At 48.5% G+C, this 26,716-nt stretch overlaps 2 protein-coding genes across 2 annotated transcripts in view; both read left to right on the top strand.

Annotated features, from left to right (window-relative positions):
• The window catches only part of LOC132591584 (uncharacterized), a 38,782-nt gene extending 27,128 nt beyond the window's left edge, over positions 1 to 11,654 (top strand). Inside the window, exon 2 of the mRNA XM_088663643.1 lies at positions 8,167 to 11,654. Coding sequence (XP_088519769.1) covers positions 8,252 to 9,397 — 1,146 coding nt within the window. The 5' untranslated portion in view covers positions 8,167 to 8,251 and the 3' untranslated portion in view covers positions 9,398 to 11,654. The remainder of the gene's footprint in view (positions 1 to 8,166) is intronic.
• Positions 1,550 to 26,324, top strand: LOC132591635 (butyrophilin subfamily 1 member A1-like). Its single transcript, XM_060270991.2, has 4 exons — positions 1,550 to 1,630; positions 2,328 to 2,442; positions 24,759 to 24,785; positions 25,654 to 26,324. The coding sequence occupies exons 1-4, from the start codon at positions 1,550 to 1,552 to the stop codon at positions 26,196 to 26,198; spliced, it is 768 nt and encodes a 255-aa protein (XP_060126974.2). The 3' UTR covers positions 26,199 to 26,324.
• Positions 26,325 to 26,716: the final 392 nt, after the last annotated feature.

Here is a 26,716-nt window from a genome sequence, read left to right as displayed (position 1 = left end):
CCCACTCAAACCTCTCTTGTACCTGTGATACACTGTTGATATTTTTACTATCTGGACACATGGTCAACAGACCCTGGAAACCTTCCACCAGACATTCAATGACGTTCACCCCACCATCAAACTAACAATGAACCAATCTATGCAAGAAATACATTTTTTGAACACTACTATAAAAATACAGGATGGGCATTTAGACACCATCTTATACCGTAAACCAACTGACCGACAAACATATCTACATGCTTCTAGCTACCATCCCAAACATACCAAACAACCCATTGTATATAGCCAGGCCCTACATTACAACCGCTTCTGTTCCAACTCTACAGAGACTCTCCCCTAAGAAATCTACAGCAAACCGTTTTAGAACTAAAATATCCACCCGATGAAGTTTAAACAACAGATCAACGGAACCAGACTGATACCCAGAGAGAACTTGCTGCAAGACAGACCCAAAAAAGAAAATAACAGAACACCACTAGTAATCACATACAGCTCCCAAGTTAAAACAGTACAACGCATCATGAGAGATCTACGACAATGACAGTTCTCTTTCTCAAACTCTGGGAGGAAGACCTTTAATTGCCTACAGCCAGCCACCCAATCTTAAACAACTCCTCACCCACAATAATACAACCACCCGACTTAACATGGACACTGGTACCAGAGCCTGCAATAAACCCAGATGCCAACTTTGCTGCCACATACACCCGGAAAACACCATTACTGGCCTCAACAACACCCAACATACCATCTCAGGACTATTTAATTGCTCACCTTCTAACATTGTGTATGCCATCAAATGCCGACAGTGCCCTTCAGCTCTCTATATTGGACAAACAGGCCAAACCCTATGCCAAAGGATAAATGGACATAAATCTGACATCAGGAATCACAAGACAGCGAAACCAGTAGGAGAACACTTCAATCTCCCAGGACATTCTATACAAGATCTCAAAGTAGCTGTCTTACTACAAAAGAATTTCAGAAATAGACTGGAAAGAGAAGTTGTTGAACTGCAACTTATTACCAAGCTTAAAACCATGGAGAGACCTGGTCTGAACAAAGACATTGGATTCTTATCTCATTATACATGATAACGTTGTCTTTAGCCATCTCACCCCTTGCTTTCTCCTGTAAAGACCATTTGCAGTCGTTAACAGTCGTCAACTGCTATCAGTCAGTCAATCACCCATTTCCACCACCCTTCTGAGTAATACCCCTCCCCACCATCCCACTATATGTAAGCATCTGGGGACAAGCTCATACCAATGACAAACTTAGTTGGTCTCTAAGGTGCTGCTGGAAGGAAATTTTTTATTTTGTTTCGGCTGTTTCTGGAGGAAAGGGATCCACCCTTCCCTCTTAGCCTAGGCGTGAGCACCCATCTGACAGCAGCAAAAACATCCAGCTAAGGCACACCCCTCCGCCCATTGCCGCTCCTCGCTCAGCCAGTCCCCGAGGAGATTCCGGGAAACAGAATGCAAAGTCAATGCATTTGCGATCAGAAGCGAAAGCTGTCCTTATTCCGCTCCCGGGCGAGGCAGCCATGGACCACCCCGGGGGTCCCATCCAGGCGCTGTGCTTGGAAGCGACCTGCTCCATCTGCCTGGAGTTCTTCAAGGACCCGGTGATCCTCGACTGCGGGCACAATTTCTGCCAGGGCTGCCTGACCCAGTACTGGGGAGAGGGGGAGGGCTAAAGCGTCTCTTGCCCCCAGTGTAGGGAAGCCCCAGGCCCAACTGGCAGCTGGCAGAAGCCAAGGGGGGCATTTTGTGCCAGAAGCACCGGGAGCCCCTGAAGCTCTTCTGCAAGAAGGATCCAGGCCCCATTTTAGAATTCATCCACGGACTCACACAGGGGAGAAACCATTTCTGTTGTGTATTGAGTCAAAGGATTTTATATCTGTATTATTATTGTCTGTATTTGCATTAGGATAAAGTAACTGCCTTTTGGTTCCAGAGGGTACAGCTACTATTGGTTCATTTAAGCTGTTGTATTTGGATCCTCTGTCTTATTGGTTCCCTCCAAAAGGCAGCACTGTGATTGCCTGATATTGTTCCCTCTAAAATGTATCCCTTCCTAGCCAGTCCCCTGTCCCTATAAATGTAGCCTTCCTGCCCTCACAGTCAGTCTTGTTCACTTTAATAAAGAGCTGTTACTAGAGAACTGTCTCCAGCATGTTTTGTCAAGAGAGCTGAAATCACAAACCCCACGTCTCAACAATTTCAATGCATGGAACAATGCATTTGGAAGGAGGATTTGTCTGTTCTGGGAGGGAAGAGTCGCTCATTCCTCCCCAGGGGGCAGTGAGTTCCGCTGCCTAGAGAGGCAGGGAGATTTGGAGGGGGGAGGGGGCAGCCAAAGTTGGAGAGGAGGGGCCGCCATTCACATTCACATTCCGGGAAAAGGAGCAGGTCTGCAGAGGAGGAGGAAAAAGAGGTGCAAAATATATATACAGTATATTGGGTTTTTTTTGGGGGGGGGGAGAATGATGCGCTTTTTCTCCCCCTCAATCTGCAAACAGGGCAGCTGGGAAGGGAGGGCAGGATTTGGGGCGAGGTGGGGGGGGTGAAAGGAAAGTAGGGGAGGGGGAGCACTCCTTCTGTGGATCAGGCGAGCGGGGGCGCCTCGCGTCAATGGAGAGCCCCCAGCCCTTTATATTACAGGAAAGGAAATCGGAATATAATAGCGAGCAAAGGAGGTGGGAAGGACTTCGCAGCGCCCCATCCGCTTGAGAGTCAAGAGATGCTCAGCTGCCCTGCCCCCCCCCCGTGGGGCTTCCGTGGGAATGAAATGGGAGGTCCACCAAGGGCTGAGACTTGAACGGAGGCCCCAATTCCGCGCCTCTCTGCTGCCTGCCTTGACTTCTTCCTGCCCAGGAATCTGCCACGACTTCAAGTCGACCAGGGAGAGATCCCTAAACAGGAGGCCTGATCCACCCACCCTCTCCTCCCTTGAAGCTCAGTCCTTGCCCAGCCATAAGTCCCAGATCAGCAGCTTCATGGGGCGCTGGGGGCTGTTATAGCGAGTCCAACCATTGGGGGAAAGAAGAAAGGGAGGAAGCCCACTTTATTATTTCCGCCCTTTGGGGCTTCTGTCTTGTCAACTACAGTCTCTCCCATATGCCTGTGTTTCTGTTGAGAAACATCGAAAGTGTCCCTATCCAGAGATAAGTGTGCCCAACTCCTTCTCTCCATTCCACCAGGTTTCCATTATTGCCACTATTTCAGGTCTCTTAAACCTGTGGGATTTAAGGGATTGGGAAGATTGTTATGGAAATGGGTGGGGTTCCCCCCCCCCAAGCAGCCTGTGTAATGATTACTGCAATTGTTATTTTTATTTATTTATTGAATCTGTTAGTTGCTTTCTCTTGGCCAGGGCAGCTCAAAGTGAGTTACAACCTGTTGTTGTTGTTGTTGTTGTTGTTGTGTTCCATGGTTACACTCCAAGGTCTTCTTTGTCATGTTTCCTGTATTTTGGGGGGCAAAGAGAAGGCTGTTCTCAGGGCCTGCACCACCATGAGGGAAACTGAGGCAGCCCCCTCAGGCAGCAGATGCAGAGAGGGGCAAGGAGGGGACTGAGCTGAGTGCCATTTGGCCTGCCCTGATTTAACCCTCTATCTTCTCATCCAGTGGAAGGTGCTGTCCAATTGCCAGTGTCCTAGACACAATACAGCAGCCTCGGGAAGTCAGTGGTGCTGGATGATTTGGGAATGTGTGCAGTTGGACTGTATCAGGAAGATCTTGGAGATCATGGAAGGAGGAGGACATGAAATACAGATATTCAGCATTTTCAGAAGAGGGGTGTGACGAAAGTCCCCTACTTTCCGTCTTTATTGTACAACCTACTTCTCAGATTGTGCAAGGCTTTAATGGGGATGTCCTGAGGTAAAGTTCACCTCCCACTATCCCAGTTATTCTCCTTATAACGCTTGGGGTTTAAAGATAAAATGAAAGTACTCTTCCAGCCCAAAACGTAGCCCAGTATCTTTTTAAGCTCCGAGGTGGATATGAGACTATTCCTAGTGTACACACCAGTAAGGGGTTCTCCTCTCTTGAGCTTTCCCCACTGCAAAGCTTTCCTCCCTCCTGAAGAAACTCTGTGTCACCCTTGAACCAGTCTCCCTCTTCCTCCTCCTCTCGGTGCACTCAAGGGACAACAACCTATCCTTTGTGCCTTAGATAAGGGGTTTGTCATTTTAATGAGTATCCCCACCAGATGAGCAATAGATACCTCTGCTGGAAAGATCACACAGACGATGGTATGGATGGAACTTTAATTTAACATTTAATGTCTTATGAACTTAACGGTTGCATTCAAGGTTCATGTGTACAAGCATGTGGTTTCAAGGAACTGTTCTTGTTAAACATATAATTTCAAACCTCACAAATTCCTCACCTAACACTACTCTATAAACCTATTCTACCATCACCCAAGCTCACACTCTCCTGCTTCATCTCCCTCTCTCTCCCAACTGTCATAACCACTCTTTTCTCCTCATAGAAAGTTCCTAACCCCGCCCCGACAAGCATGTGATGTAACTCAGGGTTGTTGTTGTTTAGTCATTTAGTCGTGTCCAACTCTTCGTGACCCCATGGACCAGAGCACGCCAGGCACTCCTGTCTTGCACTGCCTCCCGCAGTTTGGTCAAACTCATGTTCGCAGCTTCGAGAACACTGTCCAACCATCTCGTCCTCTGTCGTCCCCTTCTCCTAGTGCCCTCAATCTTTCCCAACATCAGGGTCTTTTTCCAAGGATTCTTCTCTTCTCATGAGGTGGCCAAAGTATTGGAGCCTCAGCTTCATGATCTGTCCTTCCAGGGAGCACTCAGGGCTGATTTCCTTTAGAATGGATAGGTTTGATCTTCTTGCAGTCCATGGGACTCTCAAGAGTCTCCTCCAGCACCATAATTCAAAAGCATCAATTCTTCGGCGATCAGCCTTCTTTATGGTCCAGCTCTCACTTCCATACATCACTACTGGGAAAACCATAGCTTTAACTATACGGACCTTTGTCGGCAAGGTGATGTCTCTGCTTTTTAAGATGCTGTCTAGGTTTGTCATTGCTTTTCTCCCAAGAAGCAGGTGTCTTTTAATTTCGTGACTGCTGTCACCATCTGCAGTAATCAAGGAGCCCAAGAAAGTAAAATCTCTCACTGCCTCCATTTCTTCCCCTTCTATTTGCCAGGAGGTGATGGGACCAGTGGCCATGATCTTGGTTTTTTTGATGTTGAGCTTCAGACCATATTTTGCGCTCTCCTCTTTCACCCTCATTAAAGGGTTCTTTAATTCCTCCTCACTTTCTGCTGTCAAGGTTGTGTCATCTGCATATCTGAGGTTGTTGATATTTCTTCCGGCAATCTTAATTCTGGCTTGGGATTCATCTAGTCCAGCCTTTCGCATGATGAATTCTGCATATAAGTTAAATAAGCAGGGAGACAATATACAACCTTGTCGTACTCCTTTCCCAATTTTGAACCAATCAGTTGTTCCATATCCAGTTCTAACTGTAGCTTCTTGTCCCACATAGAGATTTCTTAGGAGACAGATGAGGTGATCAGGCACTCCCATTTCTTTAAGAACTTGCCAAAGTTTGCTGTGGTCGACACAGTCAAAGGCTTTTGCATAGTCAATGAAGCAGAAGTAGACGTTTTTCTGGAACTCTCTAGCTTTCTCCATAATCCAGCGCATGTTTGCTATTTGGTCTCTGGTTCCTCTGCCCTTTCGAAATCCAGCTTGCACTTCTGGGAGTTCTCGGTCCACATACTGCCTAAGCCTGCCTTGTAGAATTTTAAGCATAACCTTGCTAGCGTGTGAAATGAGCGCAATTGTGTGGTAGTTGGAGCATTCTTTGGCACTGCCCTTCTTTGGAATTGGGATGTAGACTGATCCTCTCCAATCCTCTGGCCATTGCTGAGTTTTCCAAACTTGCTGGCATATTGGGTGTAGCACCTTAACAGCATCATCTTTTAAAATTTTAAATAGTTCAGCTGGAATATCATCACTTCCACTGGCCTTGTTATTAGCAGTGCTTTCTAAGGCCCATTTGACTTCACTCTCCAAGATGTCTGGCTCAAGATCAGCAACCACACTACCTGGGGTGTACGAGACCTCCATATCTTTCTGGTTTAATTCCTCTGTGTATTCTTGCCACCTCTTCTTGATGTCTTCTGCTTCTGTTAGGTCCTTACCACTTTTGTCCTTTACTACGGTAATCTTTGTACGAAATGTTCCTTTCATATCTCCAATTTTCTTGAACAGATCTCTGGTTTTTCCCATTCTATTGTTTTCCTCTATTTCTTTGCATTGCTCATTTAAGAACACCCTCTTGTCTCTCCTTGCTGTTTTTTTTTGAAATCTGCATTCAGTTTCCTGTATCTTTCCCTATCTCCCTTGCATTTTGCTTGCCTCCTCTCCTCTGCTATTTGTAAGGCCTCGTTGGACAGCCATTTTGCTTTCTTGCATTTCCTTTTCCTTGGGATGGTTTTCATTGCTGCCTCCTGTATAATGTTACGAGCCTCCATCCATAGTTCTTCAGGCACTATGTCCACCAAATCTAAATCCTTAAACCTGTTCCTCACTTCCACTGTGTATTCATAAGGGATTTGATTCAGATTGTATCTTACTGGCCCAGTGGTTTTTCCTACTTTCTTCAGTTTAAGCTGGAATTTTGCTATAAGAAGCTGATGATCTGAGTTACAGTCAGCTCCAGGTCTTGTTTTTGCTGACTGTATAGAGCTTCTCCATCTTTGGCTGCAGAGAATATAATCAATCTGATTTCGATGCTGCCCATTTGGTGATATCCATGTGTAGAGTCGTCTCTTGTGTTGTTGGAAGAGAGTGTTTGTGATGACCAGCTTGTTCTCTTGACAGAACTCTATTAACCTTTGCCCTGCTTCATTTTGAACTCCAAGGCCAAACTTGCCAGTGGTTCCTTTTATCTCTTGATTCCCTACTTTAGCATTCCAATCCCCTGTAATGAGAAGAACATCCTTCTTTGGTGTCATTTCTAGAAGGTGTTGTAGGTCTTCATAGAATTGGTCAATTTCACTTTCTTCAGCACCGGTAGTTGGTGCATAAACTTGGATTACTGTGATGTTAAAAGGTCTGCCTTGGATTCATATTGAGATCATTCTGTCATTTTTGAGATTGCATCCCATTACAGCTTTTGCCACTCTTTTGTTGACTATGAGGGCCACTCCATTTCTTCTACAGGATTCTTGCCCACAGTAGTAGATATGATAGTCACCCGAACTGAATTCGCCCATTCCCTTCCATTTTAGTTCACTGATGCCCAGGATGTCAATATTTATTCTTGTCATCTCATTTTTGACCACACCCAGCTTACCTCCATTCATGGTTCTTACATTCCAGGTTCCTATGCAATATTTTTCTTTACAGCATTGGACTTTCCTTTCGCTTCCAGGCATATCCGCAACTGAGCGTCCTTTCGGCTTTGGCCCAGCTGCTTCATCAGCTCTGAATCTACTTGTACTTGTCCTCCGCTCTTCCTCAGTAGCATGTTGGACGCCTTCCGACCTGAGGGGCTCATCTTCCAGCGTCATAACTTTTATATGCCTGTTGTCTTTGTCCATGGAGTTTTCTTGGCAGGGATACTGGAGTGGCTTGCCAGTTCCTTCTCCAGGTGGATCACGTTTAGTCAAAACTCTCCACTATGACCTGTCCATCTTGGGTGGCCCTGCATGGCATAGCTCATAGCTTCTCTGAGTTATTCAAGCCCCTTCGCCACGACAAGGCATTGATCCATGAAGGGTTTTTTATCTAAACCATCTAAACCATTCCACTATAAATCTAATGTGCCCACACTGTCAGGGTTGGAAGATGATTGTGCAGAGGATGAAGAACTTCATGATGAACTTAGGACCCTGATGAATTGTGGGCAGGTTCATGGACATAGAGCAGCTCCCTTTCCTGTGAGAAACCACTTTTTATGAAAAGTAAACCCCACAGTTCAACCGTATTCTAAGATAATGCTGCTAACGTTTACTAAGGCTGGTGATGCATGACCATTATTTAACATCGTTTCATTTGTCTTTCCTAAAAAGTTGGAACATATGGAGGATATGAGATAATGAACAAGTTGTTAAAATAAGAGCAGGTGCTAATTGATATGTATAATATTCTTTTTTTGTTCTCTTCCTAGAAAACAAATAGGATTTTCTCTCCCCCTACCCCCGTCGAAAAAAGACAGTGAAGAAGGCAGTCAAAATTCTGGTGGGCCATGTCCAATGGAAATAACGAAGAAAGCATTTAAATACATGGAGTGTGAAAAGAGAGACGATAAACAATTTGAAAGCATGGAGTGTGGAAAGAGCTTCACTGACAGTGGACAACTTAGAATACATCAACGGACTCACACGGGGGAGAAACCATTTAAATGCATGGAATGTGGAAAGAGCTTCAGTCAGAGTGGAGCCCTTAGAATACATCAACAGAGTCACACGGGGGAGAAACCATTTAAATGTATGGAGTGTGGAAAGAGCTTCAGTCAGAGTGGAGCCCTTAGAATACATCAACGGATTCACACGGGGGAGAAACCATTTAAATGTATGGAGTGTGGAAAGAGCTTCAGTCAGAGTGGAGCCCTTAGAATACATCAACGGAGTCACACGGGGGAGAAACCATTTAAATGTATGGAGTGTGGAAAGAGCTTCAGTCAGAGCTGGGTCCTTAGAATTCATCAACGGACTCACACGGGGGAGAAACCATTTAAATGTATGGAGTGTGGAAAGAGCTTCAGTGAGAGTGGACACCTTAGAAAACATCAACGGAGTCACACGGGGGAGAAACCATTTAAATGTATGGAGTGTGGAAAGAGCTTCAGTCAGAGTGGACACCTCAGAATACATCAACGGAGTCACACGGGGGAGAAACCATTTAAATGTATGGAGTGTGAAAAGAGCTTCAGTCAGAGTGGAGACCTTAGAATACATCAACGGACTCACACGGGGGAGAAACCATTTAAATGTATGGCGTGCGGAAAGAGCTTCAGTGAGAGTGGAGTACTAAGAAAACATCAACGGATTCACACGGGGGAGAAACCCTTTCAGTGCATGGAGTGTGGAAAGAGCTTCAGTCAGAGTGGACACCTTAGAATACATCAACGGACTCACACGGGGGAGAAACCATTTAAATGTATGGAGTGTGGAAAGTGCTTCAGTCACAGTGGAGACCTTAGAAAACATCAACGGATTCACACGGGGGAGAAACCATTTAAATGTATGGAGTGTGGAAAGAGCTTCAGTCAGAGCTGGGTCCTTAGAATTCATCAACGGACTCACACGGGGGAGAAACCATTTAAATGTGTGGAGTGTGGAAAGTGCTTCAGTCAGAGTGGAAAACTTAGAATACATCAACGTGAAGAGAATCCCTAAAGGAAAATCGCTTCCCCCTCCCCGGGAGCGGGGAACCGATCAGCTCAGCATAGCATTGTGACGTCATAAAGGAAAAGAGGTTGTGAGCTTTTGTTTCCTTTTGGCTGCCTTTGAAGTATCTGCTGCACTTCTGAGCTGGAGGAAAGGCCTAATTTAAGGGGAATTGCAACATTTCAATCTTCAGGCAACAAAACATAAATTACTTTGTATAAAAGGTTGGAAACATACTGGATACAATTTTGGACTGTGTACAGTGGTGCCTCGCTAGACGAATTTAATTCTTTCCACGGGTCTTTTCTTATAAAGAAAAATTCGTCTAGCGAATCCCATAGGAATGCCTTGAATTTTTTTTTGCCCATAGGAACGCATTAATTGAATTTCAATGCATTGCTATGGGAAACCGCGATTCGCTAGACAAATTTTTCATAAAACGAATTCGTCTAGCGAGGCAACCTCCGCTCGAAAAATCCTTTCGTTAAGCGGAAATTTCGTTAAGCAGGGCATTCGTTAAGCGAGGCACCACTGTATTTACTCCCTGACTGTGGCTCTTCCTAGCTGGGAAAGGAATTGAGATAAGCCTGACCTTGAGGCTCTTGAGACTGAGAAATATTTTCACTATAATAACAGTATGTCAGGCACTGATACAGCAGCAGCTGCCTCTTAAAGAGCAAGGAGGAAAGGGTCTATATCACCATCATTCGAAGACCAAGTGTTGCAGGCACTTGCTGGTCTCAAGGAAGGGCAGGATCGCAATTCTGAAGAATTAAAGAGGACTACGGAAGAATTAAAACGGATTAAAGGTGAACTTAGTTCCTTGAATAAAGAAATTAAACAGGTGAAGACACAGGTGGCAGGAGTGGATGAAAGAGTTACTCAATTGGAGACAGGGAAAGTCCAAGACCTGGAAAAGCAGACATACCAGGCGCAGGTGGCGATCGCATTTCTTCAGATGAAACAGAGGGAGACGAATCTCAGGATTCACGGTTTTCCATTGACAATGTCTCTTGGATGTTCTTAAAGAAGAATTTAGAAAAGATGGAGACTAAAGCACACAAAAGATTGAATATGGAAACCAGTTGGTTAAAATATAGGGACATGTTGATAGAAGAAGGAGACCAATTTAAGTTAAAAACATATGAACAGTTGAAGACTAAGCTTCATGATTGGCTCCAATATTATCAGATCAATGAAGTTTTTAAACTGGATAGGAAAATTGTCTTCCAATCAGAGAAGTCAAAGTTGGAAATAGAATTGTTAGAACCAAAAACAAAAATACTTTCCAGAATGTATAAGTTATTGCTTGAGTGGCATACGAAAGATGAACAAAGAATGTCATGATATTGTGGGCAAAGGATGTGGGATATAATAGTCTGATGAAAGATTGGGAAAAATTATGGAAACAGAATTTGAAATTTACTGTGTGTAATCTTTTAAGAGAAAATATAATGAAAATGATGTATAGATGGTATCTTACACCAGTAAAACTAGCTAAGATCTATCATAATCAGTATAATAAATGTTGGAAATGTAAGAAAGAGAAAGGATCTTTTTATCATATGTGGTGGACTTGCCCACTATTAAGGGATTTCTGGGAGAAGATTTATAATGAATTAAAGAGAGTGTTGAAAAACATTTATTCAGAAACCAGAATCTTTTCTATTGGGTATAGTTGGAAAAGAGATTCCTAAGAAAAACGTTAATTTTTTTATGTATGCTACAACGGCGGCAAGAGCATTATTAGCCAAGAACTGGAAGCCCCAAGAATTACCAACAGTGGACGATTGGCAAATGAAAATGATGGAGTACATGGAACTGGCTGAGATGGCCAGGAGAATACGCGACCGGGGAGCAGAAGCAACAGAAGAAGAGTGGAAAGATTTTAAAGTTTATTTTAAAAAATATGGTAAAATTGTATATTGAGATTAGATTTAGAAGTTTATAGAAACTGCGGGTTTGAGAATTATGTTAAGTAAATGGATGTATGAGAGATTTGAAATTGCAAGGAGTTTTAAACAATGAATTGGAAATTGCTAAAGATAAAGGAGAAATGAACCGCAGACAGAGGGAACTCGAGGAAGTCCCTTTTTACAATGTTAAAGAAAATGAATGATGGTATCTTGATTTTTGTGTTTTTTATTGTTGTTTTTTGTAATGTCATTTTTTTCTTGTTATTTTTGTTTGTATTTTTTGTGTTTAAAGTGTTGTGTTTTTCTGTAAAACCAATAAAAATCATTTATAAAGGGCATTGTAAATCATATAATAAGATATCCATTATTTAAAGTGTGGGAATAATATAAACTGTTTTTAGAACCTAAGACGCCAAAATGGTCATCCCCCTTAGAAGCAATCGCGGTTAAAAAAAGAATATGAAAGGATGTTGGGCAACATATAATAATTTGTTGATAGAAGAAGACGGCCAAATAAAAATTAAAAAATATGAAAATGTGAAAATTTATTTTTCAACCTGGCTAGAATATTACCAAACGTATGATATATATATAAAAAATAAGAAAATAGGATTTGAAAAAGAACCATCAAAATTGGAAAGATAATTAATAACTGATAAAATAAAAATAATATCAAAGATGTATAGGCTCCTTCTGGAATTCAAGGTAATGGAAGAAGCAACCAATGTTAATATGATAAGATGGGCGCAAGATATTGGATGCCCCATAATGATGGAGGAGTGGGAACACCTTTGGAAAATAGATATAAATTTTACCACGAGTTATAGCATTAGAGAAAACATGTTAAAAATGCAACACCGATGGTACCTGACCCCCTCCAGACTTTCAAATATATACAAAAATCTGTCAAATTTGTGCTGGAGGTGTGGGGGAAAACACAGTATCTCTCTCTTGGACTACTGCAATATATACTACTATACTGTTGTTGTTTAGTCGTTTAGTCGTGTCCGACTCTTCGTGACCCCATGGACCATAGCATGCCAGGCACTCCTGTCTTCCACTGCCTCCCGCAGTTTGGTCAAACTGTCCAACCATCTCGTCCTCTGTCGTCCCCTTCTCCTTGTGCCCTCAATCTTTCCCAATATCAGGGTCTTTTCCAGGGAGTCTTCTCTTCTCATGAGGTGGCCAAAGTATTGGAGCCTCAGCTTCACGATCTGTCCTTCCAGTGAGCACTCAGGGCTGATTTCCTTAAGAATGGATAGGTTTGATCTTCTTGCAGTCCATGGGACTCTCAAGAGTCTCCTCCAGCACCATAATTCAAAAGCATCAATTCTTCGGCGATCAGCCTTCTTTATGGTCTCACTTCCATACATCACTACTAGGAAAACCATAGCTTTAACTATACGGACCTTTGTCGGCAAGGTGATGTCTCTGCTTTTTAAGATGCTGTCTAGGTTTGTCATTGCTTTTCTCCCAAGAAGCAGGCGTCTTTTAATTTCGTGACTGCTGTCACCATCTGCAGTGATCCAGGAGCCCAAGAAAGTAAAATTTCTCTCTGCCTCCATTTCTTCCCCTTCTATTTGCCAGGAGGTAATGGGACCAGTGGCCATGATCTTAGTTTTTTTGATGTTGAGCTTCAGACCATATTTTGCGCTCTCCTCTTTCACCCTCATTAAAAGGTTCTTTAATTCCTCCTCACTTTCTGCCATCAAGGTTGTGTCATCTGCATATCTGAGGTTGTTGATATTTCTTCCAGCAATCTTAATTCCGGTTTGGGATTCATCTAGTCCAGCCTTTCGCATGATGAATTCTGCATATAAGTTAAATAAGCAGGGAGACAATATACAACCTTGTCGTACTTCTTTCCCAATTTTGAACCAATCAGTTGTTCCATATCCAGTTCTAACTGTAGCTTCTTGTCCCACATAGAGATTTCTCAGGAGACAGATGAGGTGATCAGGCACTCCCATTTCTTTAAGAACTTGCCATAGTTTGCTGTGGTCGACACAGTCAAAGGCTTTTGCATAGTCAATGAAGCAGAAGTAGATCTTTTTCTGGAACCCTCTAGCTTTCTCCATAATCCAGCACATGTTTGCTATTTGGTCTCTGGTTCCTCTGCCCCTTCGAAATCCAGCTTGCATTTCTGGGAGTTGGTCCACATACTGCCTAAGCCTGCCTTAGGATGTCTGGCTCAAGGTCAGCAACCACTCTACCTGGGGTGTACGAGACCTCCATATCTTTCTGGTATAATTCCTCTCTGTATTCTTGCCACCTCTTCTTGATGTCTTCTGCTTCTGTTAGGTCCTTACCACTTTTGTCCTTTACTACGGTAATCTTTGTACGAAATGTTCCTTTCATATCTCCAATTTTCTTGAACAGATCTCTGGTTTTCCCCATTCTATTGTTTTCCTCTATTTCTTTGCATTGCTCGTTTAAGAAGGCCCTCTTCTCTCTCCTTGCTATTTTTTTGGAAATCTGCATTCACTTTCCTGTATCTTTCACTATCTCCCTCGCATTTTGCTTGCCTCCTCTCCCCCGCTATTTGCAAGGCCTCGTTGGACAGCCATTTTGCTTTCTTGCATTTCCTTTTCCTTGGGATGGTTTTCATTGCTGCCTCCTGTATAATGTTACGAGCCTCCATCCATAGTTCTTCAGGCACTCTGTCCACCAAATCTAAATCCTTAAACCTGTTCCTCACTTCCACTGTGTATTCATAAGGGATTTGATTTAGATTGTATCTTACTGGCCCAGTGGTTTTTCCTACTTTCTTCTTTAAGCTGGAATTTTGCTATAAGAAGCTGATGATCTGAGCCACAGTCAGCTCCAGGTCTTGTTTTTCCTGACTGTATAGAGTTTCTCCATCTTTGACTGCAGAGAATATAATCAATCCGCGTTTTCGACCAGCATAAAAGCCTCGGAACTTAGAAGCGCCTCCCTTTCCTTCTCTTTCTCAGTTCCGGCATCGGAGGTACTGGTTTTCTGTCTGCCCTACTCCTGTCCACTCTTTCCGCCTCTCTCTCTTCCTGCCTATGGAGCAGGGGCTCTCTAGTCCTGCCAGAGCCCTGGCACTCCTCCGCTTCCTGACTCACCTCTTCAGAGCCCTCGCTCTCATGACTGCTTGGAGACGGGCTGCTTCTGATGAGGGGGGGCGTTCTCTGTAACCCCTCCCGCTTACATCCACCCCCCCTCCAGGCCCCCCTCCTCCCCCGAGGAGATGGGTAGCTGGGGAGATGATTGGAAGCCCAAAAACTCTGTGGCATCCGAGCTGGTGGGGGTGAAAACGTGCTCCCAGTCAAAGCCCTGCGATGATGCTGGAGGTGACGACTGAAACCCTAGGAAGTCCGTCTCGTCTGAACCGGTGGGAGTGAACACCTGTTCCCAGTCCTTGATCGGGGTTTCCACACTTGAAGGAGCGGCAAACTCGTCCTCCCCTCCCCATTCCTGAAACCGTGCTTCCCATTCCTACAGCGATCCCTGCGGCTCTTCTTTACCTGAGGTGTCTCCCCCCTCCCCTTCTGGTGCCTCTGATGCCTCCCTCCCGATCATAGCTGCCAAGTTTCCCGTTGAAAAATAAGGGATCCCTGCGGCGTGGCACCAGAAGACTTCCGGTGCCGGCTCTGCCCATGACTAGTCAACCACTCCGAAAGGGATTTAGGATGTGTGTGTGTCTATGTCTGTACACAAAAGCCTTTATAGAAAGTACACCCTCTTCTCATCAAGCCTAAGGTTGAACTGCTTAAGTGGAATTTGTCTGGCACTCAAGGTGCTGGCCTGTTTTATTAATTGTGCTATGCTGTATTTGTTCATTTTGCTGGGCAACCAATGTGTAACTGATACATATTATACATATTATTTTGGTTGCATAGAGGGCAACCAAAATGGTCACAGGCCTGGAAACGATGCCTTATGAGGAACGGCTTAGGGAGCTGGGTATGTTTAGCCTGGAGAAGAGAAGAAGGTTAAGGGGTGATATGATAGCCATGTTCAAATATATAAAAGGATGTCATATGGAGGAGGGAGAAAGGTTGTTTTCTGCTGCTCCAGAGAAGCGGACACGGAGCAATGGATTAAAACTTCAAGAAAGAAGATTCCACCTAAACATTAGGAAGAACTTCCTGACAGTAAGAGCTGTTTGGCAGTGGAATTTGCTACCAAGGAGTGTGGTGGAGTCTCCTTCTTTGGAGGTCTTTAAGCAAAGGCTTGACAGCCATCTGTCAGGAATGCTTTGATGGTGTTTCCTGCTTGGCAGGGGGTTGGACTGGATGGCCCTTGTGGTCTCTTCCAACTCTATGATTCTATGATTCTATGATTATTTCTTGGTTTAATCAGGACCCTCAAATCTATTGATCACCCTGCCTTGAGGCAAGCTGCAATCTGATCCTAACCATGTTTACTCAGAAGTAAATCCCACTGCATTTGCGTGGGCTTTCCCCCAAATAAATGTGTATCAGATGGCAGCTTTAATATTCCCTCCACACAACTTAATCTAGCATTGACGCCAAAGGTCTGGACCATTTCATCCCACCTGCATACAGTCTTTTTTCAGTGTCCCCACTTTTTAAATGAGTAGAATGTGTGCTTTTATTTAAAATGCATCTCTGGGTTATTTGTGGGGCATAGAAATTTGTTCATTCCCCCCCCCCAAAATATAGTCCGACCCCTGCTGAAAAAGGTTGCTGACCCCTCTCTCACCACAAGGAAAAGGAAGATTCTACTCTGCTTTTTCTCCCAAGGCCAAACTGAAACAGATTAAATTCTACCTCCCAAGGAGGTCAAATGGGAATTTTGCCACAGGTTTTAATAGAGCCATGACTCCCCCCCCCCCCAGCCAACAAAATAGCTCAAGACTTCGGGTTCCCAGTTTTCTATTTTAAAGTCTCTGGGCTGTACACAAAGTACGTTCCTAACAACGCTGTTTTTAGGGAAATAACCGTGATTTAAACGCTTATTGATCTTTGGAAAGTAGCAGTTTATGCATATCAATAAGCTTATCACTCTTCCCTATAGCACCTGTAACCATGATCCCCCCATTAAAAAAATACAATAAGACTTTGAGAGAGTTAAAACACCTGCTTAATTATTATTACTATTATTCAGCAACAGAATTTTGCCAATGCAGAGGCTTAAAAGGGACAGCTGTCTAAATGGCAGGCAAAAGCAACCACACATAACACACCCTAAGAACATGATGGCACATACAAAAGGGTGGATGTGCAAATCACCCCAACACACACACACACACACCCTCCAGATTCCTCCTTTTCTGCACACAATATACAGCACTGCACAGGGAGGAAAAAGAGATGCAAGATAAGCACTGCGATCTACTTTCAGAATTGAAATCTGGCAGTGATTTTAAAAATCTCCCTGTTTTTTTGGGAGAGGAGAGCCCCGTTTTTAGGGGTTTGGGTCAAAGCTGTTTAGCTTTTTTAGAGGGAGGGAGTCCCCCATTTTAAGCCCTGTTTTATTGGGGTTCAGGGAGGAAAGTTCCGTTTTGTGGGTGTTCTGGGAAAATTTAAGGGGGAAGGGATTAGTCGCTCACCAAAAGATCGCTGTGAAGGCAACCTGCCTCACAGCAAAAACTCCGTCTTCCGTTCCAGAGATCAGGAGAAAATGCAGGGAGGGGAGAGGGGCCAGGTGCTCTTGCTTCTTAGGCAAAAGCAAAGGAAAAGGAGACCACTATCGACTGGAACGTCCTAGGCATCGAGTCGATCCTGATCGACCTGTCGGACATCCCTGCAGTAGATGCAGAAACGCATGCGGAGGCAGGGCAAAGGAGGAGGCTGCTTTTTGGGGGTGAGGGGAGAGAGGGAGGTCAAGGCTTGTTCGCTTGCTCGCTCAGCTGGGGAAGATGGTGCCTTTGCAAGCGGGTGCTTCTGGGGAAGAGGGAGGGGAGGGGAAGCTTCAGGGAGAGGAACTGCTTCCTTTAAAATCCAGGGGATTTAAGGGATATTTTACGATCCGGGCTGCCAGTGGGAAATGGATTTAAATACGGGGGTTTCCCGCTAAAAACGGGAGACTTGGCAGCTATGCTCCCGATGTGCCATGGTTTGGGCCGGTGCAGAAACAGCACATGGAATTCCTCCACTAAGTATTCCTCCTGCACCGCGTGAGCCGGCACCCAGGCATTTTGGGTGGCCGGAGTGTCCTCCCAGGCCATGAGGTACTCCATACCCCCCTTCCCCCCATCGTGAGTCCAGGATTTCAGTGGCTACATTCAGTTTCTGCAGTTCCCTGTCCCTCGGGATGTCCGTCGGTGGCGTTGGGCTTTCCCTGAACCTGGTGCTTTCCCTGTAGGGGGGATAGCAACGACCTGTGAAACACCGGGTGTATCCTCATGGAGTCTGGGAGTTCCAACCTGAACGCCACCGGATTGATCTGATGCATGACTGTGAACGGCCCCAAGCATCTGGGTGCCAACTTCTTACACCTCCCCATAGCCTTTCTGAGGACAGCCACACCTTGTCCCCCACCCTGATGACCTCTCCCAGTTGCCGATGGTGGTCCGCTCCCTTCTTGTCGGATTCCTTGGCCCTTTCCAAATGCTCCTTAAGTTGCTTGTGCACTGTCTCCATTTCCACCGCCCAGTCCTCTGCTGCGGGCCCCTCCTCCTCTCCCCACTCCCTCCCCGGGAATGCTCTGAGGTCACACCCATAATTGGCCTTAAAGGGCGATACCCCTGTGGAGACATGCACTGCATTGTTGTAGGCGAACTCTGCCAGTGGCAGATGATCTACCCAGTCCGTCTGCCTTTGGCTGACGTAACACCTCAAGTACTGTTGCAGTATGGCGTTTGCTCTCTCTGCCTGGCCATTGGTCTGGGGGTGTCGTGCCGTGGAGAGGCTGACCTCCACGTGCAACATGCTCATGAGCTTGCGCCAGAACCTGGAAGTAAACTGCCTCCCCCTATCTGATATCAACCTCAATGGTAAGCCGTGCAGTCTGAATATGTGGTCCACGAATAGCTTTGCCGTCTCCTCCGCTGAGACCGCCCTTGCGCACGGTACAAAGTGACACATCTTGGTCAGGAGGTCCACTACCACCAGTACTGCTGTCTTACCCCTCAACGAGGGCAAATCAGTGACAAAGTCTACAGACACCACCTCTCAGGGCCTATTGGGCGTAGGCAGCGGCTCAAGCAGTCCTGCCGGCGCTGCCCTGTCCCCTTTTGCCCTCTGGCAAGTGTCGCAGCCTCTGACGTAGTCTCGAACGTCCTCACGCACCCCTGGCCACCAGAAGTGTCTTGTGATTAATTGTGTGGTTTTGTCCCTCCCGAAGTGGCCCGCTGTCGGATTATCGTGCATCTGTCGGAGGACCTTACCTCTCAGAGAGGTGGTGGGTAGGTACAGGGCCCCCTGGTGAAAAAGCAACCTCCCTTTCTCCATAAAGCCCTTGTCCGTCCCCTTCCCCTCCCGCGGGTCTCGGAAAATGCGCTTGGCGAACTCGTCCTCTGCCGTCAGTTTTGTAAGTCCTTCGTCGCTCACTACCGCTCCCCCACAAGTCCAGGTTGATTGGGGAAAATGTGTTGGGGCGGCGGTGGCTGCTCTTCTTCCATGTACTCTGGTTTGCGTGACAGGGCGTCCGCCCTGACGTTCTGCTCTCCTGGTATGTAGTGGATGGATAAGTTGAAATGGGAGAAGAACTCCACCCACCGTATCTGCCGCTGGTTGAGCACTCTGGCCGTCCTCCAAAACTCTCAAGTTCTTATGGTCCGTGCACACTTGAATGGGGTGCTTGGTGCCCACCAGGAAGTGTCTCCAATGTTTGAAGGCGGCGTGTATGGCTAGAAGCTCCCTGTCGAAGACTGTGTAATTGCGTTCTGCTTGGTTCAGCTTTCTGGAGTAGAACGCATACGGTCGCCATTCCCTGTTAGCATCCAGTTGCAGTAAAATCCTGCTGATCCCTCTGTCGAAAGCATCTGTTTCAATGTGTAGGGGTGCATCCTGTACCACGTGGAACAGGTTCTGTTCTGAGGCAAACACCTTCTTCAGGTGCTCAAATGCTGCTTGCACTTCCGCTGTCCACCTGAACTTCTGCTTGCCTCTTAAACAGTCTGTGATGGGTGCCGTGACATGGGAGAAGTTCCTGATGAACTTCCTGTAGAAGTTAGCAAAGCCCAAGAGGCACTGGGCGTCCTTGTGTGTCCTGGGGCTGTGCCAATCTAGGATGGCTTGCACCTTTTCCTTGTTCATTGCTAACCCCTTGTCCGATAGCTTGTAGCCCAGGAACTCCACCTCTGTGGTGTGAAACCTGCACTTCTTCAATTTCACATACAGGTGGTTCTCCTTGAGACGCTCTAAGACTTCTCGGACATCTTTTTAATGCTGCTGAGGGGTGGCAGAATAGATCAGGATATCGTCCAAAACCACAACGCAGTTCTTGAAGAGCAGGGACCCAAGGACGTGGTGCATGAAAGCTTGGAAGCTGGCGGAGCCCCCTTGTAGTCCAAAGGGCACCACCAAATATTCAAACGCACCTAGCGGCGTGTACATGGTGGTCTTCCATTCATCCCCTTCCCTGATCCGGATCAGGTTGTACGCCCCCCGCAAGTCTAGCTTGGTGAAAATCTTGCCGCGTCGTACCGCTGCCAGCAGATCGTCCACCCTGGGCATTGGGAATGCCACTGGTTCCGTCAAACTATTCAGCCTTCTAAAGTCCACTACAAGCCTCCTTTGGGGCGTGTCTCTCTTGTCCACCCAGAACACTGGACTGCCCCCTGCTGCTTTGCTTTCCCGTATAAATCCTCTCTTGAGGTTCTTGTCGATGAACGCACGCAGGTCTGCCAGCTCCTGGTCCGACATGGAATACAACTTGCCCGGTGGTAGCTTGGCCCCTGGCAGCAGGTTGATCTGACAGTCAAATGGCCTGTGCGGGGGCAGGTGGTCCGATTCCGCTTCGCTGAAAACCTCCTGCAAATCCCAGTAAGGCTTGGGGATTGCGACTCCACCTTGCACCTGCATTGTCGCCACCGTGGCCAAAGGTGGTCCCTCCCCCTGTCGCCGCTGTAGGCAATGCTCTATGCAGTACTCGGCACCGAACGTGAGGGACCTCTGGTACCAGCTTATGGAAGGGTTGTGGCGTGCCAGCCAGCTCATTCCCAGGACTAGAGGTGAGTCAGACAGGGTGGTCACGTGGAATGCCAGCGTCTCAGAGTGCCTGCCTACCGTCATCTGCATGGGTAGCGTCTGATGAGTAATGGCGCCTCCTAACAGCTCCCTGCCATCAATGGTGGTGACGTGCAAGGGAAATCCAGTTGCAGGAGCTGTATCTGATGTGCCTCCGCAAAAGATCTGGCAAAGAAGTTCGCTGAGGCACCTGAGTCCAACAGGGCTAGAACTTCTAAAGGGTAGCCATTGGGCAGTGTCAACGTCACTTCCACCACCAGTCCTGCACTGGCGGTGTGGGCGGGATGTGCCCTGTTGTTTGCGGTAGGGGGCTGTCTCATTGAAGTTGTGCCTGGCTGCTGCCCCTTGCCTCCTGCAGCCAGGCTTCCCCGTTTCCCTGGGGCTGAGCGGTTTCTGCGGCTTCTGGGACCACTATCCCCGCTTTCCCTTGCCATTCTTTGCACTTGGGACATTTGCGGACCTGATGATCTGGGGCGTTGCAAAGGAAGCAGTTGCCTCCCCTTCCCTCCTTCCGTTTAGGCGCCATTGGGCTTTGAAACTCACGTGTGCACGTGCTCTCTCTGTCAATCTGCATGGGCTCTGGGGCTGGGGGGGAGGAGCTGCAGCTGCAGCTGGTCTCTCATGAGAGCGTGGGAACCAAGGACGCATTGACTGCGCTGTTTGCCTGTCGTTCCATCTCGATTCTTGCCTCACCCCCACCGCTAGAGCCGCTTTACTCAGTTCATCCATACTTTTTGGCCGCGGACCTCTCGAAAGCTCATCCTTAACTTCAGGGTGCAGTCCTAAGTAAAATGCGGACTGGACCGGCTCCGAAGTCAGATCCCAGCCCAGCTTGTGAATCAGCATAGTGAATTTGGACCAGTAAGCTCTCACTGTCATGTTACCTTGCTTTAAATTATGAAGTTCCTCTTTGACCATGTCAATTTGAGCCTCACTTGAAAACATTATATTCATTGCTTGAAAAAATTGGTCCAAATTTTGCAGCGCTGGATTTTCTGCTTTGATGAGTGGTCTGACCCACTCTCTCGCCGGTCCCTCTAGGTGCTCAATCACGAATGCTACTCTCTGGGTATCGTCCGCGAACTCCCCATCCTGCAGCTTTAAGGCGTACTTCATTTCTGTATCAAAGCCCAGGTAGTGCCGAGGGTCCCCATTGAACTTGCTCACTAGGGACGGGACCTTTCTTCCAAAACCCCCTTGGGCTCCCCTCTGGTCCGCTAGCCTCTGTTCATCCAGCTGTGCCTTCAGCAGGGCAGCGTGGTTCACCAGTTCTTGCTCCCTCTGGGTTTTGAGTCTTACCTCCTGCATAAGTTGATCGATCTCCCCGCGCGCTGCGTCTGCGTTTCTTTTCGCCTCCTGTAGTTCCCTCTTGGCCGAGTCCATCATTTGTTGCAGTTACAATATAAAAATTATCATAAAACAACAAAGAAAACACTGGAATGCAACAATTTAGCAACAACGACATAGATTCTCCATAAAGACTGAATGAACAAAGGATAGTAATTTAAGAAACAGAAAAAGACCTAGTTTAGAAACAATGAGGGTTAAGAGGTTGCCCTCTCTGATCATGGAAACTACCGTGTTTCTCATATTATAAGTCATGTCTTATATTAATTTTTTCTTCAAAAAAACACGACATGGCTTATTTTTGAGGGATGTCTTATTTTTTAATAAAGTGCACGCGGGTGCTGTTTGCCGGGCTTGTCAAGCCCAGCAAACAGCGCCTGCCGATCTTCGGTGACAGGCGGGGGTGGGCGGAGAGCGGAGAACGATCTCCGCTTCCCCCCCACCCCCGCCTGTCACACAGCACAGGTCGGCGGGCGCTGTTTGCCGGGCTTGTCAAGCCCAGCTAGGAGCGCCCGCCGATCTTCGGTGACAGGCGGGGATGGGGGGAGAGCGGAGAACGATCTCCGCTTCTCCCCCACCCCCGCCTGTCACACAGGACAGGTCCGAAGATCGGCGGGCGCTGTTTGCCGGGCTTGTCAAGCCCAGCAAGGAGGGCCCGCCGATCTTTGGTGACAGGCGGGGGTGGGGGGAGAGCGGAGAACGATCTCCGCTTCCCCCCCCCACCCCCGCCTGTCACACAGGACAGGTCCGAAGATCGGCGGGCGCTGTTTGCCGGGCTTGTCAAGCCCAGCAAACAGTGCCCGCCGATCTTCGGTGACAGGCGGGGGTGGGCGGAGAGCGGAGAACGATCTCCGCTTCCCCCCCACCCCCGCCTGTCACACAGCACAGGTCGGCGGGCGCTGTTTGCTGGGCTTGTCAAGCCCAGCTAGGAGCGCCCGCCGATCTTCGGTGACAGGCGGGGATGGGGGGAGAGCGGAGAACGATCTCCGCTTCTCCCCCACCCCCGCCTGTCACACAGCACAGGTCGGCGGGCGCTGTTTGCCGGGCTTGTCAAGCCCAGCAAACAGCGCCCGCCGATCTTTGGTGACAGGCGGGGGTGGGGGGAGAGCGGAGCACGATCTCCGCTTCCCCCCCACCCCCGCCTGTCACACAGGACAGGTCCGAAGATCGGCGGGCGCTGTTTGCCGGGCTTGTCAAGCCCAGCAAACAGCGCCCGCCGATCTTTGGTGACAGGCGGGGGTGGGGGGAGAGCGGAGCACGATCTCCGCTTCCCCCCCACCCCCGCCTGTCACACAGGACAGGTCCGAAGATCGGCGGGCGCTGTTTGCCGGGCTTGTCAAGCCCGGCAAACAGCGCCCGCCGATCTTCGGTGACAGGCGGGGGTGGGGGGAGAGCGGAGAACGATCTCCACTTCCCCCCCACCCCCGCCTGTCACACAGGACAGGTCCGAAGATCGGCAGGCGCTGTTTGCCGGGCTTGTCAAGCCCAGCAAACAGCGCCCGCCGATCTTCGGTGACAGGCGGGGGTGGGGGGAGAGCGGAGAACGATCTCCGCTTCCCCCCCACCCCCGCCTGTCACACAGGACAGGTCCGAAGATCGGCAGGCGCTGTTTGCCGGGCTTGTCAAGCCCAGCAAACAGCGCCCGCCGATCTTCGGTGACAGGCGGGGGAGAGCGGAGAACAATCTCCGCTCCCCCCCCACCCCCGCCTGTCACACTGCACAGGTCGGCGGGCGCTGTTTGCCGGGCTTGTCAAGCCCAGCTAGGAGCGCCCGCCGATCTTCGGTGACAGGCGGGGATGGGGGGAGAGCGGAGCACGATCTCCGCTTCCCCCCCACCCCCGCCTGTCACACAGGACAGGTCCGAAGATCGGCGGGCGCTGTTTGCCGGGCGCTGTTTGCCGATCTTTGGTGACAGGCGGGGGTGGGGGGAGAGCGGAGAACGATCTCCGCTTCCCCCCCACCCCCGCCTGTCACACAGGACAGGTCCGAAGATCGGCGGGCGCTGTTTGCCGGGCTTGTCAAGCCCAGCAAACAGCCCCCGCCGATCTTCGGTGACAGGCGGGGGTGGGCGGAGAGCGGAGAACGATCTCCGCTTCCCCCCCACCCCCGCCTGTCACACAGCACAGGTCGGCGGGCGCTGTTTGCCGGGCTTGTCAAGCCCAGCAAGGAGCGCCCGCCGATCTTTGGTGACAGGCGGGGGTGGGGGGAGAGCGGAGAACGATCTCCGCTTCCCCCCCCCGCCTGTCACACAGGACAGGTCCGAAGATCGGCGGGCGCTCCTTGCTGGGCTTGACAAGCCCGGCAAACAGCGCCCGCCGATCTTTGGTGACAGGCGGGGGTGGGGGGAGAGCGGAGAACGATCTCCGCTTCCCCACCCCACCCCCGCCTGTCACACAGGACAGGTCCGAAGATCGGCGGGCGCTGTTTGCCGGGCTTGTCAAGCCCAGCAAGGAGCGCCCGCCGATCTTTGGTGACAGGCGGGGGTGGGGGGAGAGCGGAGAACGATCTCCGCTTCCCCCCACCCCTGCCTGTCACACAGCACAGGTCCGAAGATCGGCGGGCGCTGTTTGCCGGGCTTGTCAAGCCCAGCAAGGAGCGCCCGCCGATCTTCGGCTCTGTCCCCCGATGCGCGACGGCTCGGGGAAGCAGGCAGGGAGCTCCTGCTGGGTCCCGCGCGTTCGCCTCTCGCTCGGTCGGGGCTACACGACATGGCTTATTTTCGGGGTATGTCTTATTTTTCACCAACCCTTAGAAATCCTGTCATGGCTTATTTTTTGGGGATGCCTTAAAATATGAGAAACACGGTACATCTGAGAATTTTTTTTTTAAAAAAAACAATTAACTAATTGCAGTTCTAATATAAATTTGAACTTGATCAGTTTAGTGCGAGAGGTTTCACTCCCTCTTGAAACATTAAATGATAGGCCACTATATGCATGATGGTGTCTGATTTAATTTCTCGCTCTTTCCCCTGCACAAAAGAGTCTCTGAATCAAGACTTGTACAAAGGTAACTATATGCATAGAACTAAAAATGACATAAAAAGTGGGAAACTTTTGATGGGGGATGGGGGCTCAGCAGCAGCCCCACATGGAAGTATTTAATTGAGTTGTATCAGGTCAGGGCTGGGGCCTTCCAGGTGCTGCCAGACCCCAACTCCCATCAGCCCCAGCCAGCATCATCAATGCTAGGGCGTGATGGGAGTTGTAGTCCAAAACACAGAAGGCATCAGGTTGGAGAATGATATCCTCCAGAGATTTCAGATGCCCCCAGCCAGCATGACTGTAATGACTGGTGGAAGTCCTACAAATGGCACCAGGTTGTCAAAGTCTGGTCTGGAGAAAGGAGACCAGTGGGGGTGGGGGTGGGGAGGACCACAGGCCCCGGTGGCCAAAGCAGGCCTCAAGGCCTCTCTTATCTGGCCCCCTCCAGACTCTCCCTAGGCAAACACCTATCACTGGCTTTCCCTGAGTGTGTTTGCCTGGCTAGAAGGTATCCCATCAACTGCAGCAATGCCTCGATGAAGATGTGTGTGTGTGTGGTGTGTGTGTGTGTGTGTGTGTGTGTAGGCCTCTGGTTTTCGCATGGCTGGAATGTCTCCTAGTGTGGAGGTCAGAGTCATGTCTGCTGCCCTGCCCACCTTCACATTTGACCCCACCCACCACTGATCTCTGGAAGGTTGCCCAGGATGGAATGTGGCCCTCGAAAGCTGAAAAAGGTTCCCCCAGATCCGCTCTAGCCTCTGAGACTAGTCTTTCCAAGGATTTAATACACCCTGCTCTATCTATCTACAGTATCTATCTATCTATCTATCTATCTATCTATCTATCTATCTATCTATCTATCATCATCTATCTATCTACCTTCCCCTCTGCAGTGAATTTCACTCTGGATCCGGACACCGCAAACCCCTTCCTCATCCTTTCTGAGGACCTGAAGAGCGTCAGAAGAGGGAGTCGATACCAATCTGTGCCCGACAACCCCGAGAGATTCGACATCATGATGAGCGTGCTGGGCCGCGAGAGATTCACTTTGGGGAGGCACTGGTGGGAGGTGGAGGTGGAGGAAAATTTGGGGCAGTGGGCCGTGGGGGTTGCGAGAGAGTCCATGAGGAGAAAGGGGCAGGTCCGCATAAGCCCCGACGAGGGGTTCTGGGCTGTGGGGAAGTCATTCCACAATGGCCACGACTTATCCTCCCCTTGCCAAATTTTGGCTTTCACATCCCCAAAGCCAACCCCGTTGATCTTGAGGCGTAACAAGCTCAGGAAGATCCGAGTGTCCCTGAGCTACGAAGAGGGTCGTGTGGAGTTCTTCGATGTCGATTTGGACAACCTGATCTTCACTTTCCAGCTGGCCTCGTTCTCTGGGGAGAAGATCCTCCCCTTTTTCCAGGTGTGGAGAGGGGTCAGGTTGAAGTGTTGAATTATAAGGGCGAATCTTCCCCCATCTCAGCTACAATAACTTCCACCATTCTGAAAGGAGGTGACGTTCTAGCGCTTTCTCTATACCAGGCATCCCCAAACTTCGGCCCTCCAGATGTTTTGGACTACAATTCCCATCTTCCCCGACCACTGGTCCTGTTAGCTAGGGATCATGGGAGTTGTAGGCCAAAACATCTGGAGGGCCGCAGTTTGGGGGTGCCTGCTCTACACCCAGGCAAGGAGCTGACGGTCCCAGATCTTAAACAACTTCCATCAGCGATGAGAGAAAACAGAATCAATGTAAAAACATAAATGAAACAGGTGGGGTTAGAGACTCCCACTACATTGGGCATGAGGAACCAGTGGACCCCCCAGAGGGTGCTGGGTTCCAGCTTCCCTCAGCCCCAGTTAGCATGGCGAATGGTGAGGGATTATAGGAGTTATAGTCCCAACAAGTGGAGGGCCACAACCTCCCCAGTCCCACCCTATAGCTTCAGTCCTGGCTGTTATTTAAAACCT

The sequence above is a fragment of the Zootoca vivipara genome, chromosome 2 (genome assembly GCF_965207765.1).
Source record: "Zootoca vivipara chromosome 2, rZooViv2.hap1.1, whole genome shotgun sequence".
In the NCBI taxonomy this organism is placed as follows: domain Eukaryota; kingdom Metazoa; phylum Chordata; class Lepidosauria; order Squamata; family Lacertidae; genus Zootoca; species Zootoca vivipara.
Note: the sequence above shows the minus strand (reverse complement) of the source record. Positions and strands in the feature narration are given on the sequence as shown.

What these genes read in the sequence shown, in the direction of transcription:
- LOC132591635 (XM_060270991.2), top strand. Translation starts at nt 1,550, where the DNA reads ATGGACCACCCCGGGGGTCCCATCCAGGCGCTGTGCTTGGAAGCGACC. An exon ending in TGGAGTTCTTCAAGGACCCG is followed by an intron (nt 1,631 to 2,327) that starts GTGATCCTCGAC and finishes TCCGCTGCCTAG; the next exon opens with AGAGGCAGGGAGATTTGGAG. An exon ending in CAGAGGAGGAGGAAAAAGAG is followed by an intron (nt 2,443 to 24,758) that starts GTGCAAAATATA and finishes CCTGCACAAAAG; the next exon opens with AGTCTCTGAATCAAGACTTG.